At 57.9% G+C, this 16,216-nt stretch overlaps 1 protein-coding gene across 1 annotated transcript in view; it reads right to left on the bottom strand.

The window, feature by feature from the left end:
- The window catches only part of LOC139226779 (dynein axonemal heavy chain 17-like), a 1,002,254-nt gene that overhangs the window by 925,214 nt on the left and 60,824 nt on the right, over positions 1–16,216 (bottom strand). Inside the window, exon 3 of the mRNA XM_070857781.1 lies at positions 10,668–10,861. Within this exon, the coding sequence (XP_070713882.1) occupies positions 10,668–10,861 (194 nt within the window). The remainder of the gene's footprint in view (positions 1–10,667; positions 10,862–16,216) is intronic.

Genomic DNA, 16,216 nt, shown 5'->3' with positions numbered 1-16,216 from the left:
AAAGACTGGGGGCGAGAGAGAGAATGGCGGTGAGAGAAAGACTGGGGGCGATAGAGAGACTGAAAGAGAGACTGTGAGCGAAAGAGAGACTGGGCGGGGCGAAAGAGACTGGGGGTCAAGAGACAGCCTGGGGGCGAGAGAGCAGACTGGGGGGCGAGAGAACAGACTGGGCGCGAGAGAGTGTGGGGCTGAGACACTGGGGGAGAGAGAGAGAGACTGAGGTAGAAAGAGAGACTAGGGGCGAGAGAGAGACTGAGGGCAAGAGGGAGACTGGGGGCGAGAGGGAGACCGGGGGGCGAGAGGGAGACCGGGGGGCGAGAGACTGGGGTCAAGAGAGAGATTGGGAGCGAGAGACGGCGGGCGAGAGAGAGATTGGGGCGAGAGAGAGTCTGGGGGCGAGAGAGAGACTGGGGGCGAGAGAGAGACTGGGGGCGAGAGAGAGACTGGGGGCGAGAGAGAGACTCGGGGGAGGGAGAGACAGAAACTGAGAAGAGAGAGAGATAGGCCGGAGAGACAGACTGGGGGCGAGAGAGCAGATTGGGGGCGAGAGAGCAGATTGGGGGCGAGAGATTGTCTGGGGCCGAGACACTGGGGAAGAGAGAGAGGGACTGAAGTAGAAAGAGAGACTAGGGGTGAGAGAGAGCCTGGGGGCGAGAGAGAGACCGGGGGCGAGAGACTGGGGTCAAGAGAGAGACTGGATTGAGAGACTGGGGGCGAGAGAGAGACTGGGGGCGAGAGAGAGGGACTGGGGGCAAGAGAGAGAGACTGGGGGCGAGGGAGAGACTGGGGCGAGGAAGATACTGGGGGCGAGGGAGAGACTGGGGGCGAGGGAGAGACTGGGGGAATGGGAAAGACTGGGGGCAAGGGAGAGACTGGGGGCGAGGGAGAGACTGGTGGCGAGAGAGAGACTGGGGGCGAGAGAGAGACTGGGGGCGAGAGAGAGACTGGGGGCGAGAGAGAGACTGGGGGCGAGAGACTGGGGGCAAGAGAGAGACTGGGGTTGAGAGAGAGACTGGGGGCGAGAGGGAGACTGGGGGCGAGAGGGAGACTGGGGGCGAGAGAGAGACTGGGGCGAGAGAGAGTCTGGGGGCGAGAAAAAGACTGTGGGGCCACAGAGAGACTGGGGGTGAGAGAGAGACTGGGGGGAGAGAAAGACTGGGGGGAGAGAAAGACTGGGGGGGAGAGAAAGACTGGGGGGAAAGAAAGATTGGGGGGCAACAAAACTGGGCGGAGAGAGAAACTGGGGCGAGAGAGAGACTGGGGGCGAGAAAGACTGGGGCGATGGTGGGACTGGGGTCGACGGAGTGACTTGGGGCGAGTGAGAAACCCGGGGGGGGGGGGGGGGGTGAGAGCGAGATAGGGGCCAAGAGACAAACTAGGGGCGAGAGACTGGGGGCGAGAGACAGGTGGCGAGAGAGTGATAGCGGGCAAGAGAGAGACTGGGGGCGAGAGAGAGAATGGGGACGTGAGAGAGACTGGGGGGTGGGGGGGGGGAGAGAAAGACTTGGGGCGAGAGAGAGACTGAAAGAGAGACTGAGGGCGCAAGAGAGACTGGACGGGGCGAGAGAGCAGACTGGGAGCGAGAGAGCAGACTGGGGGGACGAGAGAGCAGACTGGGGGCGAGAGCGCAGACTGGGGGCGAGAGCGCAGACTGGGGGCGAGAGCGCAGACTGGGGGCGAGAGCGCAGACTGGGGGCGAGAGCGCAGACTGGGGCCGAGAGACTGTGGGCGAGAGAGAGACTCGGGGGAGAGAAAGACTGAGGGTGAGATCTGCGATCGAGAGAGAGACTGGGGGCGAGGGAGAGACTTGGGAAGAGAGAGAGACTGGGGTCGAAGAGACTGGTGGCGAGAGGGAAACTGGGGGTGAGAGACTGGGGGAAAGAGAGTGACTGGGGGCGAGAGAGTGACTGGGGGCGAGAGAGAGACTGGGGCCGAAATACTGGTGGCGAGACAGAGACTGGAGGCGAGAGACTGCTGGCGAGAGAGAGACTGGGGGCAAGAGACTGGTGGCGAGAGAGAGACTGGGGGCGAGAAACTGGTGGCGAGAGAGAGACTGGGGGCGAGAGAGAGACTGGGGGGAAGAGAAAGACTCGGGGGGAGAGAGAGAATGGGGACGAGAGAGAGATTGGCGGCGAGAAAAAGACTGTGGGGCCACAGAGAGACTGTGGGCGAGAGAGAGACTGGGGGTAGAGAAAGACTGGGGGGAGAGAAAGACTGGGGGGAGAGAAAGACTGGGGGGAGAGAAAGACTGGGGGGGAGGGAGAAAGACTGGGGGGGAGGGAGAAAGACTGGGGGGGGGAGAAAGACTGGGGGGGGGGAGAAAGACTGGGGGGGGGAGAAAGACTGGGGGGAGAGAAAGACTGGGGCGGAGAGAAAAACTGGGGGGAGGGCAAGACTGGGGGGAAAGAAAGATTGGGGGGAAAGAAAACTGGGCGGAGAGAGAAACTAGGGCGAGAGAGAGACTGGGGGCGAGAGAGAGACAGGGGTCGAGAAAAAGACTGTGGGGCCACAGATAGACTGGGGGCGAGAGAGAGACACGGAGGAGAGAAAGACTAGGGGGGAAGAGAAAGACTGGGGAGGGAGAAAGACTGGGGGGGAGAGAAAAACTGGGGGGAGGGAAAGACTGGAGGGAAAGAAAGATTGGGGGGAAAGAAAACTGGGCGGAGAGAGAAACTGGGGCGAGAGAGAGACTGGGGGCGAGAGAGAGACTGGGGGCGAGAGAGAGACTGGGGGCGAGAGAGAGACTGGGGGCGAGAGAGAGACTGGGGGCGAGAGAGAGACTGGGGGCGAGAGAGATACTGGGGGCGAGAAAGAGATTGGGGGCGAGAAAGAGATTGGGGGGGAGAGAAAGAGACTGGGGGCGAGAGAGAGACTGGGGGCGAGAGAGAGACTGGGGGCGAGAGACTGACTGGGGGCGAGAGACTGACTGGGGGCGAGAGAGTGACTGGGGGCGAGAGAGTGACTGGGGCAAGAGAGAAACTGGGGGCGAGAGAGAGACTGGGGGCGAAAGAGAGACTGGGGACGAGAGAGAGACTGGGGACGAGAGAGAGACTGGGGGTGAGAGAGAGACTGGGGGTGAGAGAGAGACTGGGGGTGAGAGAGAGACTGGGGGTGAGAGAGAGAGACTGGGGGCGAGAGAGAGACTGGGGGCGAGAGAGAGACTGGGGGCAAGAGAGAGACTGGGGGCGAGAGAGAAACTGGGGGCGAGAGAGAGACTGGGGGCGAGAGAATTGGGGCGAGAGAATGGGGGCGAGAGAGAGAGACTTGGGGCGAGAGAGAGACTTGGGACGAGAGAGAGACTGGGGGCGAGAGAGACACTGGGGGCGAGAGAGACACTGGGGGCGAGAGAGACACTGGGGGCGAGAGAGACACTGGGGGCGAGAGAGACACTGGGGGCGAGAGAGACACTGGGGGCGAGAGAGAGACTGGGGGCGAGAGACTGGGGGCGAGAGAGAGACTGAAGTAGAGAGACTAGGGGCGAGAGACTGGGGCCGAGAGAGAGACTGGGGTGCGAGAGAGAGACTGGGGGGCGAGAGAGAGACTGGGGGGCGAGAGAGAGACTGGGGGGCGAGAGAGAGACTGGGGGCGAGAGAGAGACTGGGGGCGAGAGACTGACTGGGGGCGAGAGACTGACTGGGGGCGAGAGAGAGACTGGGGGCGAGAGAGAGACTGGGGGCGAGAAAGAGACTGGGGGCGAGAGAGAAACTGGGGGTGGGAGAGAGACTGGGAGCGAAAGAGAGACTGGGGACGAGAGAGAGACTGCGGGGGAGGGAGAGAGGGAAACTGAGAACAGAGAGAGACAGGCCGGAGAGACAGACTGGGGGCGAGAGAGAGACTGGGGGGAGAGAGAGACTGAGAGCAGAGAGAGACTGGCCGGAGAGAGAGACTGGGGGCGAGAGAGACTGGGGGCGAGAGAGACTGGGGCAGGCGAGAGAATGGGGGCGGGAGAATGGGGGCGAGAGAGAGACTGGGACCGAGAGAGAGACTGGGGCCGAGAGAGAGACTGGGGGTGAGATAGAGAGACTTGGGGGGAGAGAAAGAGACTGGGGGCGAAAGAGAGACTGGGGGCGAGAGAGTGACTGGGCGAGAGAGTGACTGGGCGAGAGAGTGACTGGGCGAGAGAGTGACTGGGCGAGAGAGTGACTGGGGGCGAGAGAGAGACTGGGGGCGAGAGGCAGACTAGGAGTGAGAGACTGGGGACGAGAGGGAGACTGGGGGCGAGAGAGAGACTGGGGCGAGAGATAGACTGAAAGAGAGACTGAGGGCGAAAGAGAGACTGAGCGGGGGGACAGAGACTGGGGGGCAAGAGACAGACTGGGGGCGAGAGAACAGACTGGGGGCGAGAGAGCAGTTTGTGGGCGAGAGAGTGTCTGGGGCCGAGACACTGGGGAAGGGAGAGAGGGACTGAAGTAGAAAGAGAGACAAGGGGTGAGAGAGAGCCTGGGGGCGAGAGAGAGACCGGGAGCGAGAGACTGGGGGCGAGTGAGAGACTGGGAGTGAGAGACTGAGGCCGAGAGACTGGGGTCGAGAGAGAGATTGGGAGCGAGAGACGGCGGGCAAGAGAGAGTCTGGGGGCGAGAGAGAGACTGGGGGCGAGAAAGAGACTGGGGGTGAGAGAACAGACTGGGGGCGAGAGAGAGTGTGGGGCCGAGACACTGGGGGAGAGAGAGAGAGACTGAGGTAGAAAGAGAGACTAGGGGCGAGAGAGAGACTGGGGGCGAGAAAGAGACTGGGGCCGAGAAAGAGACTGGGGGCGAGAAAGAGATTGGGGGGGAGAGAAAGAGACTGGGGGCGAGAGAGAGACTGGGGGCGAGAGAGAGACTGGGGGCGAGAGAGAGACTGGGGGCGAGAGAGTGACTGGGGGCGAGAGAGTGACTGGGGGCGAGAGACAGACTGGGGCAAGAGTGAGACTGGGGGCGAAAGAGAGACTGGGGGCGAGAGAGAGACTGGGGGGAAGGAGAGAGAGAAACTGAGAACAGAGAGAGGCAGGCCGGAGAGACAGACTGGGGGCGAGAGAGAGACTGGGGGGAGAGAGAGACTGAGGGCAGAGAGAGACTGGCCGGAAAGAGAGACTGGGGGCGAGAGAGACTGGGGGCGAGAGAGACTGGGGGCAAGAGAGACTGGGGCAGGCGAGAGAATGGGGGCGAGAGAGAGACTGGGGCCGAGAGAGAGACTGAAGTAGAAAGACTAGGGGCGAGAGACTGGGGCTGAGAGAGAGACTGGGGGGGCGAGAGAGAGACTGGGGTGCGAGAGAGAGACTGGGGGGCGAGAGAGAGACTGGGGGCGAGAGAGAGACTGGGGGCGAGAGAGAGACTGGGGGCGAGAGAAAGACTGGGGGCGAGAGAGAGAATGGCGGTGAGAGAGAGACTGGGGGCGAGAGAGAGACTGAAAGAGAGACTGTGAGCGAAAGAGAGACTGGGCGGGGCGAGAGAGACTGGGGGTCAAGAGACAGCCTGGGGGCGAGAGAGCAGACTGGGAGCGAGAGAGCAGACTGGGAGCGAGAGAGCAGACTGGGGGCGAGAGAACAGACTGGGCGCGAGAGAGAGTGTGGGGCCGAGACACTGGGGGAGAGAGAGAGAGACTGAGGTAGAAAGAGAGACTAGGGGCGAGAGAGAGACTGGGGGCGAGAGGGAGACTGGGGGCGTGAGGGAGACCGGGGGGCGAGAGGGAGACTGGGGGCGTGAGGGAGACCGGGGGGCGAGAGGGAGACCGGGGGGCGAGAGACTGGGGTCAAGAGAGAGATTGGGAGCGAGAGACGGCGGGCGAGAGAGAGATTGGGGGCGAGAGAGAGTCTGGGGGCGAGAGAGAGACTGGGGGCGAGAAAGAGACTGGGGGCGAGAGACTGGGGGCGAGAGAGAAACTGGGGGCGAGAGAGAGACTGGGGGCGAGAGAGAGACTGGGGACGAGAGAGAGACTGGGGGCGAGAGAGAGATTCGGGGGAGGGAGAGACAGAAACTGAGAACAGAGAGAGACAGGCCGGAGAGACAGACTGGGGGCGAGAGAGCAGATTGGGGGCGAGAGATTGTCTGGGGCCGAGACACTGGGGAAGAGAGAGAGGGACTGAAGTAGAAAGAGAGACTAGGGGTGAGAGAGAGCCTAGGGGCGAGAGAGAGACCGGGGGCGAGAGACTGGATTGAGAGACTGGGGGCGAGAGAGAGACTGGGGGCGAGAGAGAGGGACTGGGGGCAAGAGAGAGAGACTGGGGCGAGGAAGATACTGGGGGCGAGGGAGAGACTGGTAGCGAGAGAGAGACTGGGGGCGAGAGAGAGACTGGGGGCGAGAGAGAGAGACTAGGGACGAAAGACTGGGGGCAAGAGAGAGACTGGGGTTGAGAGAGAGACTGGGGGCGAGAGGGAGACTGGGGGCGAGAGGGAGACTGGTGGCGAGAGAGAGACTGGGGGCGAGGGAGAGACTGGTGGCGAGAGAGAGACTGGGGGCGAGAGAGAGACTGGGGGCAAGAGAGAGACTGGGGTTGAGAGAGAGACTGGGGGCGAGAGGGAGACTGGGGGCGAGAGGGAGACTGGTGGCGAGAGAGAGACTGGGGGCGAGAGAGAGACTGGGGGCGAGAGAGAGACTGGGGGGAAGAGAAAGACTCGGGGGGAGAGAGAGACTGGGGGCGAGAGAGAGAATGGGGACGAGAGAGAGACTGGGGGCGAGAAAAAGACTGTGGGGCCACAGAGAGACTGTGGGCGAGAGAGAGACTGGGGGGAGAGAAAGACTGGGGGGGGAGAAAGACTGGGGGGGGAGAAAGACTGGGGGGAGAGAAAGACTGGGGCGGAGAGAAAAACTGGGGGGAGGGCAAGACTGGGGGGAAAGAAAGATTGGGGGGAAAGAAAACTGGGCGGTGAGAGAAACTAGGGCGAGAGAGAGACTGGGGGCGAGAGAGAGACAGGGGTCGAGAAAAAGACTGTGGGGCCACAGATAGACTGGGGGCGAGAGAGAGACACGGAGGAGAGAAAGACTGGGGGGGAAGAGAAAGACTGGGAAGGGAGAAAGACTGGGGGGGAGAGAAAAACTGGGGGGAGGGAAAGACTGGAGGGAAAGAAAGACTGGAGGGAAAGAAAGATTGGGGGGAAAGAAAACTGGGCGGAGAGAGAGACTGGGGGCGAGAGAGAGACTGGGGGCGAGAGAGAGACTGGGGGCGAGAGAGAGAATGGGGGCGAGAGAGATACTGGGGGCGAGAGAGATAGAATGGCGGTGAGTGAGAGACTGGGGGTGAGAGAGAGAATGGCGGTGAGGGAGAGACTGGGGGCGAGAGAGAGACTGAGAGACTGAGGGCGAAAGAGAGACTGGGCAGGGCGAGAGATACTGGGGTGCGAGAGACAGGGGGCGAGAGAGCAGACTGGGGGCGAGAGTGCAGACTGCGGGCGAGAAAAAAGACTGGGGGTGAGAGAGCAGACTGGAGGCGAGAGAGAGAAACTGGGGGCGAGACACTGGGGGAGAGAGACTGAGGTAGAAAGAGAGACTAGGGGCGAGAGAGAGACTGGGGGCGAGAGAGAGACTGAGGACGAGAGAGACATTGGGGCGAGAGAGAGACTGGGGGCGAGAGAGAGGCTGGGGGCGAGAGAGGGAGACTGGGGGCGAGAGAGAGACTGGGAGCGGGAGAGAGAGACTGGGGGGCGGGGATTGGGAGAGACTGGGGGAGGGAGAGAGGGAGAAAATGGGAGAAGGATAAAATGAGAGACTGGAGGAGGGAGAGAGTCTGGGTGGAGAGAGAAACTGGGTGGAGAGAGAAACTGGGGGAGAGGGAAACTGGGGGGAGAGGGGGAGAGAGATTGGGGGGAGAAAGAGAGAGACTGAGGGGAGAGAGAGACTGGTGGGGGGAGAGAAACTGCGGGGGAAGAGAGAGACTGGGGGGAGAGAGAAAGACTGAGGTTGGAAGAGAGAGAGAGGCTGGGGAGAGAGAGAGACTGGGACGGGGGGCAGAGTGACTGAAGGGGGGAGAGAGAGAGAGAGAGAGACTGAGCAGAGAGAGACTGGTGGGAGTAAGAGAGACTGGGGCGAGAGTGAGGCAGAGTGAGACAGAGAGAGAGAGAGAGACTGGGGGGAAAGGGAGACTGGGGGGAAAGGGAGACTGGGGGATTGGAGGGGAGAGAGGAAACTCGGGGACGACGGATCACGTTCTTCCAACCAATTTCTCGGAAAGCTCGATGCTAAGGGACATCGTTGGAGTAGATGAAATCCGGAAGTCACAACACTGTCACTCTTCACCTCATTCCAAATAAACCTGTTAACAATCCGTGACCCACACACAATGCCCCATTTATGGTGCGGCAGGCGAGGGGGAGTGGGGGGGCTGTTGGGTGGCTGGGAGGGTGATAAGGTCAGAAATTTGGACTGGGACCAGGCAGGAACTTGGGCTGGGGTGTGTCTGGAACTTGGGCTTGGTGGTGTCAGGAACTTGAGCTGGGATGGGGCATGAACTTGGGCTGGGGGGACAATTTAGTGGATTCACAGATAGGTATTAAATTCAAAGAATGGCAAGATGTGTGAGGTAATATATTTTGAGAAGAGGAATAGAGTTGACATATATACTAAATAGTGAAGCTTTAAAAGGAATCAGGGAGGCTTTGAAGGTGTCCTTGTAACGTTTCCTCTGCCGCCTTTGGCTCTTTTGCCGTGATGGAGTTCCGAGTAGAGCGCTTGCTTTGGGAGTCTCGTGTCTGGCATGCAGACAATGTGGTCTGCCCTGCGGAGCTGATCAAGTGTGGTCAGTGCTTCAATGCTGGGGATGTTGGCTGGTCGAGGACGCTAATGTTGGTGCGTCTGTCCTCCCAGGAGATTTGTAGGATCTTGCAGAGACATCGTTGGTGGTATTTCTCCAACGACTTGAGGTGTCTACTGTACATGTCTCTGAGCCATACGGCGGGTATTACTACAGCCCTGTAAACTATGAGCTTGGTGGCAGATTTGAGGGCCTGGTCTTCGAACACTCTTTTCCTCAGGTGGCCGAAGGCTGCACTGGTGCACTGGAGGCAGTGTTGAATCTCGTCGTCAATGTCTGCTCTTGTTGATAAGAGGTATGGGAAATGGTCCATGTTGTCCAGGGCCGTGCCGTGGATCTTGATGACTGGGGGGCAGTGCTGTGCGGCGAGGACAGGCTGGTGGAGGTCCTTTATCTTTTGGATGTTTAGCGTAAGTCTTTCATACGCCTCAGTAAATACGTCGACTATGTCCTGGAGTTCAGCCTTTGCATGTGCGCAGACGCAGGCGTCACCCTCAAAGCCTCCCTGATAAAGTGCAACATCCCCACTGACATCTGGGAGTCCCTGGCCAAAGGCCGCCCTAAGTGGAGAAAGTGCATCGGGGAGGATGCTGAGCACCTCAAATCTCATCGCCAAGAGCATGCAGAAATCAAGTGCAGGCAGCGGAAAGAGCGTGCGGCAAACCTGTCCCACCCTCCCTTACCCTCAACGACTATCTGTCCCATCTGTGACAGGGAATGTAGTTCTCGTATTGGACTGTTCAACCACCTAAGGACTCATTCTAAGAGTGGAAGCAAGTCTTCCTTGATTCTGAGGGACTGCCTATGTTGATGATGTTGAAAAGGAATAAAGATGCAAATACACAGGGGTTCCAGTATACCAATCTTTAAAAGTAGAGGAGCAAGTTGCTCAAGTTGAAAAAATAAACATATGTAATCCTAACTTTTATAATAGGGTCATTAAGTATAAAACCTAATAATAACCCAAAATAAACTGGTAAGAGGCAATGAAAGGAGAATAAAGGAGGTGTCAGGAACTTGGGCTGGAATGGGGCATGAACTTGGGCTAGGGGGGGGTCAGGAACTTGGGCTAGGGTGGGTTAGGAACTTGGGCTGGGTTGAAGCAGGAACTTGGGCTGCGGGATGAACTTGGGCTGGGATGGGGCATGAATTCTGGCTGGGGGTCAGGAACTTGAGCTGGGGGTAGGCGGCATGAACTTGGGCTGAGGGGGGGTCAGGAGCTTGGGCTGGGATGGGGCAGGAACCTGGGCTGGTGGAGGGGGCTGTCAGGAACGTAGGCTGGGGCATGAGCTTGGACTGAGGGTGGCAAGAACTTGGGTTGGGATAGGGCATGAGCTTGGGCTTGGGGTGGGGGGCGGTGGTCAGGAACATCGGCTGGGGGAGGGGCATGAACTTGGACTGCGGTGGTCAGGAACTTGGGTAGTGTATGAGGAACTTGGGCTGGGATGTGGTAGGAACTTGGACTGGGTTAGGGGAGGGGGGGAGGGGGTCAGGAACGTGGGCTACGAGGGGGGAGCTCTCTGCTGTCTGGAGTCGGCAGTCAGAATGGCGCGAATTACATTTTGCAAAGTTACTGAGAAATTGTGCTGGGCGGTTCTAATTAAACATTCCAGATAAACTACTGAGTGTGTCTTATCCTCCAAGGGGACCCAATCAGAGCATTTTTTTATTGCAAATAACTACATTCTTATATGATCTTGAGGGGATGTCATCGGCTGGACTGCAAAGAGGGAAATGAATATCGTCAGCTTGGGAATCTCATGCACCTTTTAACATCAAATCAAGGAAGAGAGCTCAGAATAGGTCATCTGCTTGTATTGCCTAATTGGGGAATAATGCATTTTACAGCGAGACCAAAGGAGGCAAGAAATATTTTTGCACTTTGAATAAATATAACATAAAAAGCATTAGAAAATATTAGTAAGCTTTTGTACAGCCATACCTGTCTGAATCCTCATCTGAATTTTCCAAATCATCTGCACTTTTTGGAAGTGCAAGGAGCGCTTTCCCCTTTAGTTGTCCACCAACTACAAACACATCATTTTTAAGCTGTTGTGCATGCTTCACTACATCTTCTGATACCACCTGAGGCCATTTAGTCATATTATCAGTGTTTGTGAAAAGTGTACATACCACCTGGAAGACAAGAATCATCAAAAGTTTTGAAGAACTTACAATCACACAAAACATGAAAGCTACATACAGTGTACAAGTTACACAACTATTTTACAGATGCCTTTAGTAAATATATTTAATTGAGGTGAATTTTAACTTGTAGGAGCGTGTGGTTTTGGGAGCAGGTGGGGGGGGGGTTAAAAGCGCTGAAGTTGACAGCGAGTCTGGAAGCCAACTCCAACCTGTCGCGTTCTGCATTTAACTGCAGCGAGTTAGGCTATGTGCGAGCAGCCCTCTCAAGACAGGCGGGTTAATCATTCATTAACAGCGATATTAACATGGGTTTTGTAATATAACTGAGGGTGCACAGGTTTCCCAGGCTTCCTGGAACTCATATAATGATATTTATAATTGGAATTCCAATTTATATGATATATATGCTGGAGGAAGAGGATCAACAATAGGTTTTAAGGAAAGCTAGAATAATGGCTTTGTTCACATTACTTGTGCTGAGAGGTTACTTTCCTTGGAGTAACTTTTGAAAACTTGGAGGTGACTTTCACAACTTTGAAGGTTGTACATCTGATCTCCGCTTTGGAACTGTGATCTATCAGATCAGCATAGGTGCCGCTTCTGCTGTTTTACTTTGGAACTCACTTGAGGACCAAGATGACTAGCAGCATCAACAGCACCAGCAGCAGCAGGGAGGGCACCAGCAGCAGGAGTACCAACAGTGTGCTCCTCACAGACCTGCCACTCTACAGGAGAGAGGGGATGAGCAGAGAGGTGCAGCTCGCAGGTGGGCATACCCGCAACAAGGCAGAGGATGAGCTTCCTTGATATGTCAGAACATCAGTGTCTCTGGAGGCTCAAGGTCTCCCATCAGGTGGTGGCAGACATTTGCAGCCTACTGGAACAAGACCTGCTGCCAATTGGACCTGTTGGCCACGCTTTACCAGTGACGGTCAAAGTCATCTTATTTGCCTCTGGCTCCGTCAAGGGCTTTGCCAGACATTTGCAGGATCTCGCAGTCGGCGGCCCGCAAATGCATAAAACAGGTGACTGACAGCTTGTTGCCAGTGCAGGCAATTATGTCAAGTTTGCCATCGATGATGCCAGTCAGTGAGCGGATGCTCGTGTTTGCGGCTCTAGTCAACTTCCCACAGATGCAAGGCGTCATCGACTGCATGCATGTGGCAATTAAGGCATCCCTAGATCACCCAGAAGTATTCATAAACCGCAAGGGCTCGTACTCCATCAGTGTTCAGTTGGTGTGCAACCACAAAAAGATGTTTATGCAGATGTGCACAAAATTCCCAGGCAGCTGCCATAATGCTTTCGTCCTGCAGCAGTCCTCCTTCTCGGATCTCTTCACACCTTGAAGTAGACTTTACTGGCTGGCTGCTTGGAGTCAAGGAAGACCAACTTAAAACATGACGGATGACACCCATGAGGAACCCAAGTAAAGAGGCCCAGGAGCAATATAATGAAAGCCATATCACAACCAGATGTGTCACTGAACAAGCCATTGGCCTCCTGAGGATGCGCTTCAGACAGATCTGGAGGCACACCCACAAGATACAGAGCACAGAGCTTCTTTGTAGTGGGGTACATAAGAACATAAGAATTAGGAAGAGGACGAGGCCATCTAGCCCCTCGAGCCTGCTCCACCATTCAAAAAGATCATGGCTGATCTGGCCGTGGACTCAGCTCCACTTACCCGCCCGCTCCCCATAATCCTGAATTCCCTTATTGAATAAAAATCTATCTTTCTGTGATTTGAATACATTCAATGAGCTAGCCTCAACTGCTTCCTTGGGCAGAGAATTCCACAGATTTACAACCCTCTGGGAGAAGAAATTTCTTCTCAACTCAGTTTTAAATTGGCTCCCCCGTATTTTGAGGCTGTGCCCCCTAGTTCTAGTCTCCCCAACCAGTGGAAACAACCTCTCTGCCTCTATCTTGTCTATCCCTTTCATTATTTTAAATGTTTCTATAAGATCACCCCTCATCCTTCTGAACTCCAACGAGTAAAGACCCAGTCTATTCAATCTATCATCATAAGGTAACGCCCTCATCTCCGGAATCAGCCCAGTGAATCGTCTCTGTACCCCCTCCAAGGCTAGTATATCCTTCCTTAAGGTGACCAAAACTGCACGCAGTACTCCAGGTGCGGCCTCACCAATACCCTTTACAATTGCAGCAGGACCTCGCTGCTTTTGTACTCCATCCCTCTCGCAATGAAGGCCAACATTCCATTCGCCTTCCTCATTACCTGCTGCACCTGCAAACTAACTTTTTGGGATTCATGCACAAGGAACCAATCGTAGAGCAGTGGAGGCGTGTCCTGCTCAGTTGGAGCTGTGAGCAGTGAGGGAAGCTGCAAGCAACTTGAGCTCCTGCCTGGAGAGCCCTGAGACCAGCCCAGGAATAGAAGGAAGGAAGGGGCTTCACCTTCAACTTTATCCAGAGGGAGAGGAGGAGAAAGCAAAAAACTTTAAACAACTTTATCATTTCTGCAAGGAGTTGGAGAGAGGGGGAAAAGACCAACAACATCCAGTGTGGAAGGAGGGAGACTCAACATTCTACAGGTGGGTGTGGGTGCATTTCCCCAAAAAGACTTTGTTGTTTCGGTGGGGGGAGGAAAGAAGACCACTGAGGGCCGGAACATCGCGGGGGGTGTGTGTGTGTGTGGAAGTGTGTGTGGGGGCCTTGCTTACAACTAGGCCCCCCCCACAATTGGAACCCCCCCCACCCCCCCCCACATTTGCCTAGCCTGGGATAGCTGGAGCTACCAGGCTGAAGATTGTTGTTTTTCTTATTCACCCAATTAAAGATCGTTAGGAGTGCCTGGTGGCTCCAGCTACCCCAGGTGAAGACATCTTCTCCCCCCACCTGAAGACCACCCCAAGGACTTTTGTGTTTTTGCCATCTGGGGAGTGCACCCACCCACAGCTGCGAGGGGAGACCTGCCCTCGCAGTCCCCCCCCCCCCTTCCCACCCCCCTCTCTCTTTCTCTGCTACTCTGTTTCTCCCCTCTCTCTCTGAGGCCTCTTCCTTCCAAATTTGCAAAAAAAAAAAACCAATTAAGACAACTGAGCAGAGGGAGCAAGGCCTCTCCCCAATTGTCAACGAGGGGAGAGGTGCCTCGTTAAGGGCTCCTCTGCTCAGTTAATATACGAGGCCATTAAAAGACCATTAAGGCCTGTGACTTTGGGGTGGGTGTAGCCCTTAAAGGGACCCCGTGATGGCGACCCCATCCACGCCGGTGGCAGGGCCAGCAAGGTCGTATGCGCAGGCGGTGTCCACATCCACGGCACCTCCTGCGCCACCCGCTGCCCTGCCACCATTTAGGTTAATTACGAAAAAACACGGGGTCAAGAGCTACACTCACCCCACAATGAGCATTGAGGAGTGCGTGCGGGCGATGGCTGGGGTAGTCGGCCCCTCGGCCATTGTCGCAGCCTCCAAGATGTCTGGGAAGGCCGTGTTCTTCCTGGGGTCGGAGCGGGCGGTGTCCCTGGCCCTTGAAAAGGGGCTCACGGTGGGCGGGACGTTCCTGCCGGTGGACCCTCTCGAGGCCACCGCGCAGAGGGTCATCGTGTCAAACGTCCCGCCCTTTGTTTCCGCTGAGCTCCTCCTCCCTCACCTACACCAACTGGGGGAGGTAAGGTCGGGGATCAACCCCATACCGCTCGGCCTCAGGGAGAACAGCCTGCGCCACGTGTTCTCCTTCCGCCGCCAGCTCTTTGTCCGGCTGGCGCGGGAGGACCTGACAGAAGGGCACTTTAATGTGGTGCACGAGGGGACTGCCTACCGCGTCTTCTGGACGTCGGACGGCGTGCGGTGCCATGCCTGTAGGGAGGTGGGGCACGTTCGTAAGAACTGCCCCGCCTCCAAGGCCGCCAAACCACCGAAGGCGGCCAAGGCTGGCACCGCCGCCACCCCTCCCCCTAGTTGCGTCCGCGTGCCGGGAGCCATGGGTGCGCGGGCATCGTCGGAGGCCTTTGTTTTCAGGGCCTCCGGCGGGGGGGAGGGAGAGCGTCCGAGCGGAAAGAAGGCGCGGAAGAAGGAAAAACATCTAGAGGCGGGTCCCCTCGGTGCGCCGGAAAGTCTGACCACCGCGCTCAGCCCAACCCAGTCACCGGCGAGCGCGGGGTGCCCCGAGCCCGTGCCCGGGCCCTTGAATAACACCACAGAGGGGCCCAGGCGCGGGCAAGAAAAGGAAAAGGGGGGGGCGGAGCGGGAGGCCTCGGCAGACATGGGGGTCTCCCTGACTCCGCGCGCCCCCAGGAACAAAAAGAGGCACCGCCCCAATGAGGCGGAGGGGGAACAACATCCCTCCGCGGAGGAGGCGGTGCCCGCCGCGTGTCCCGCGTCCCCCACCAGCGCCCCCAAATTGCGCTGCAGGCGCGAGGAGTCTTTCCCCGGGGAGGGTGAGGCAGTCGAGGCTGCCCAGCCGCTGCCTCCTGGGGAGGGCGTGGAAGATCTGCCTGTCGTGGGGGGCGTGGGGCCAGTGGAAGAATGCGTAGCCGCCGGGTCGAGCGTCCCGGGGACCGAGGCGGGCGGGGCCGAAAAGGCCGAACCTGAGCCCGCCCAGCCAATACACAACTTACCCCGGGATTTGCTCGACCCGGCAGAGAATGAAACAATTGATTATGACACTGTAGATGCTGGGCCGGGGGGTGGCAGCGGGGAGGGGGAGGAACACCCACCCTCGCCCCTTACTTTGGAGCTGGAGCACTTGGAGGGCCTGGGGATTTCCTATGGCCGGGTCTCTCCTTGTTCTCCGGTTCCTGGGGCGGAGGGGGAACCCCTTCCGCTGTCATTTCCCGACCCGGCACCATTTTTAAAAGAGCCCAGTGGGGACTCCTCTGCCGACGATCCTGGGGGTGGGATCGGGGCAGTGCCAGGGCCGGTTGGAGCGGCCGGTTCATTTGCCGTACCTTGTGCGGTCGATGGGCCGGCTGCTGGCGGCCACCTCCCGGAGGAGGACGGGGACTCGGTGGGGGACGCGGGTGAAGACCTAGAGACCACCGCCAGGGAGGCGGTGGATCTGCTCGCGGCCGCCGCTGAGGCCCTCCTCGTTCCTGCAAAGGAACTCCGGGACTTTTTGGCCCAGAGCCGGGGTCGCCGCGACCAAGCCCGACTGGCCCTGGAAAAATGGTCCGAGCCGGAGCTGATCAAGGGGTCCGTCCGCGCCGCCGTTAAAACCTTGGCCGCGGGCGGGCCCTTGACAAAGGAGCAGCACCTTGAGCTGCGCGAGCTCGAGGGACTCCTCGCTGGGCTGCGGAGGGAGCGGAGTTCAACAAAAGACTCCGCTCCCTCCCCCACAATAGGTTAAGGTAGAGGTTGCACTATGCTTTTGCCATGAAG

Source organism: Pristiophorus japonicus, chromosome 16, assembly GCF_044704955.1.
Source record: "Pristiophorus japonicus isolate sPriJap1 chromosome 16, sPriJap1.hap1, whole genome shotgun sequence".
Classification (NCBI taxonomy): domain Eukaryota; kingdom Metazoa; phylum Chordata; class Chondrichthyes; family Pristiophoridae; genus Pristiophorus; species Pristiophorus japonicus.
The sequence above is the reverse complement of the archived record's forward strand: the minus strand, read 5'-3'. Positions and strand labels throughout refer to the sequence as shown.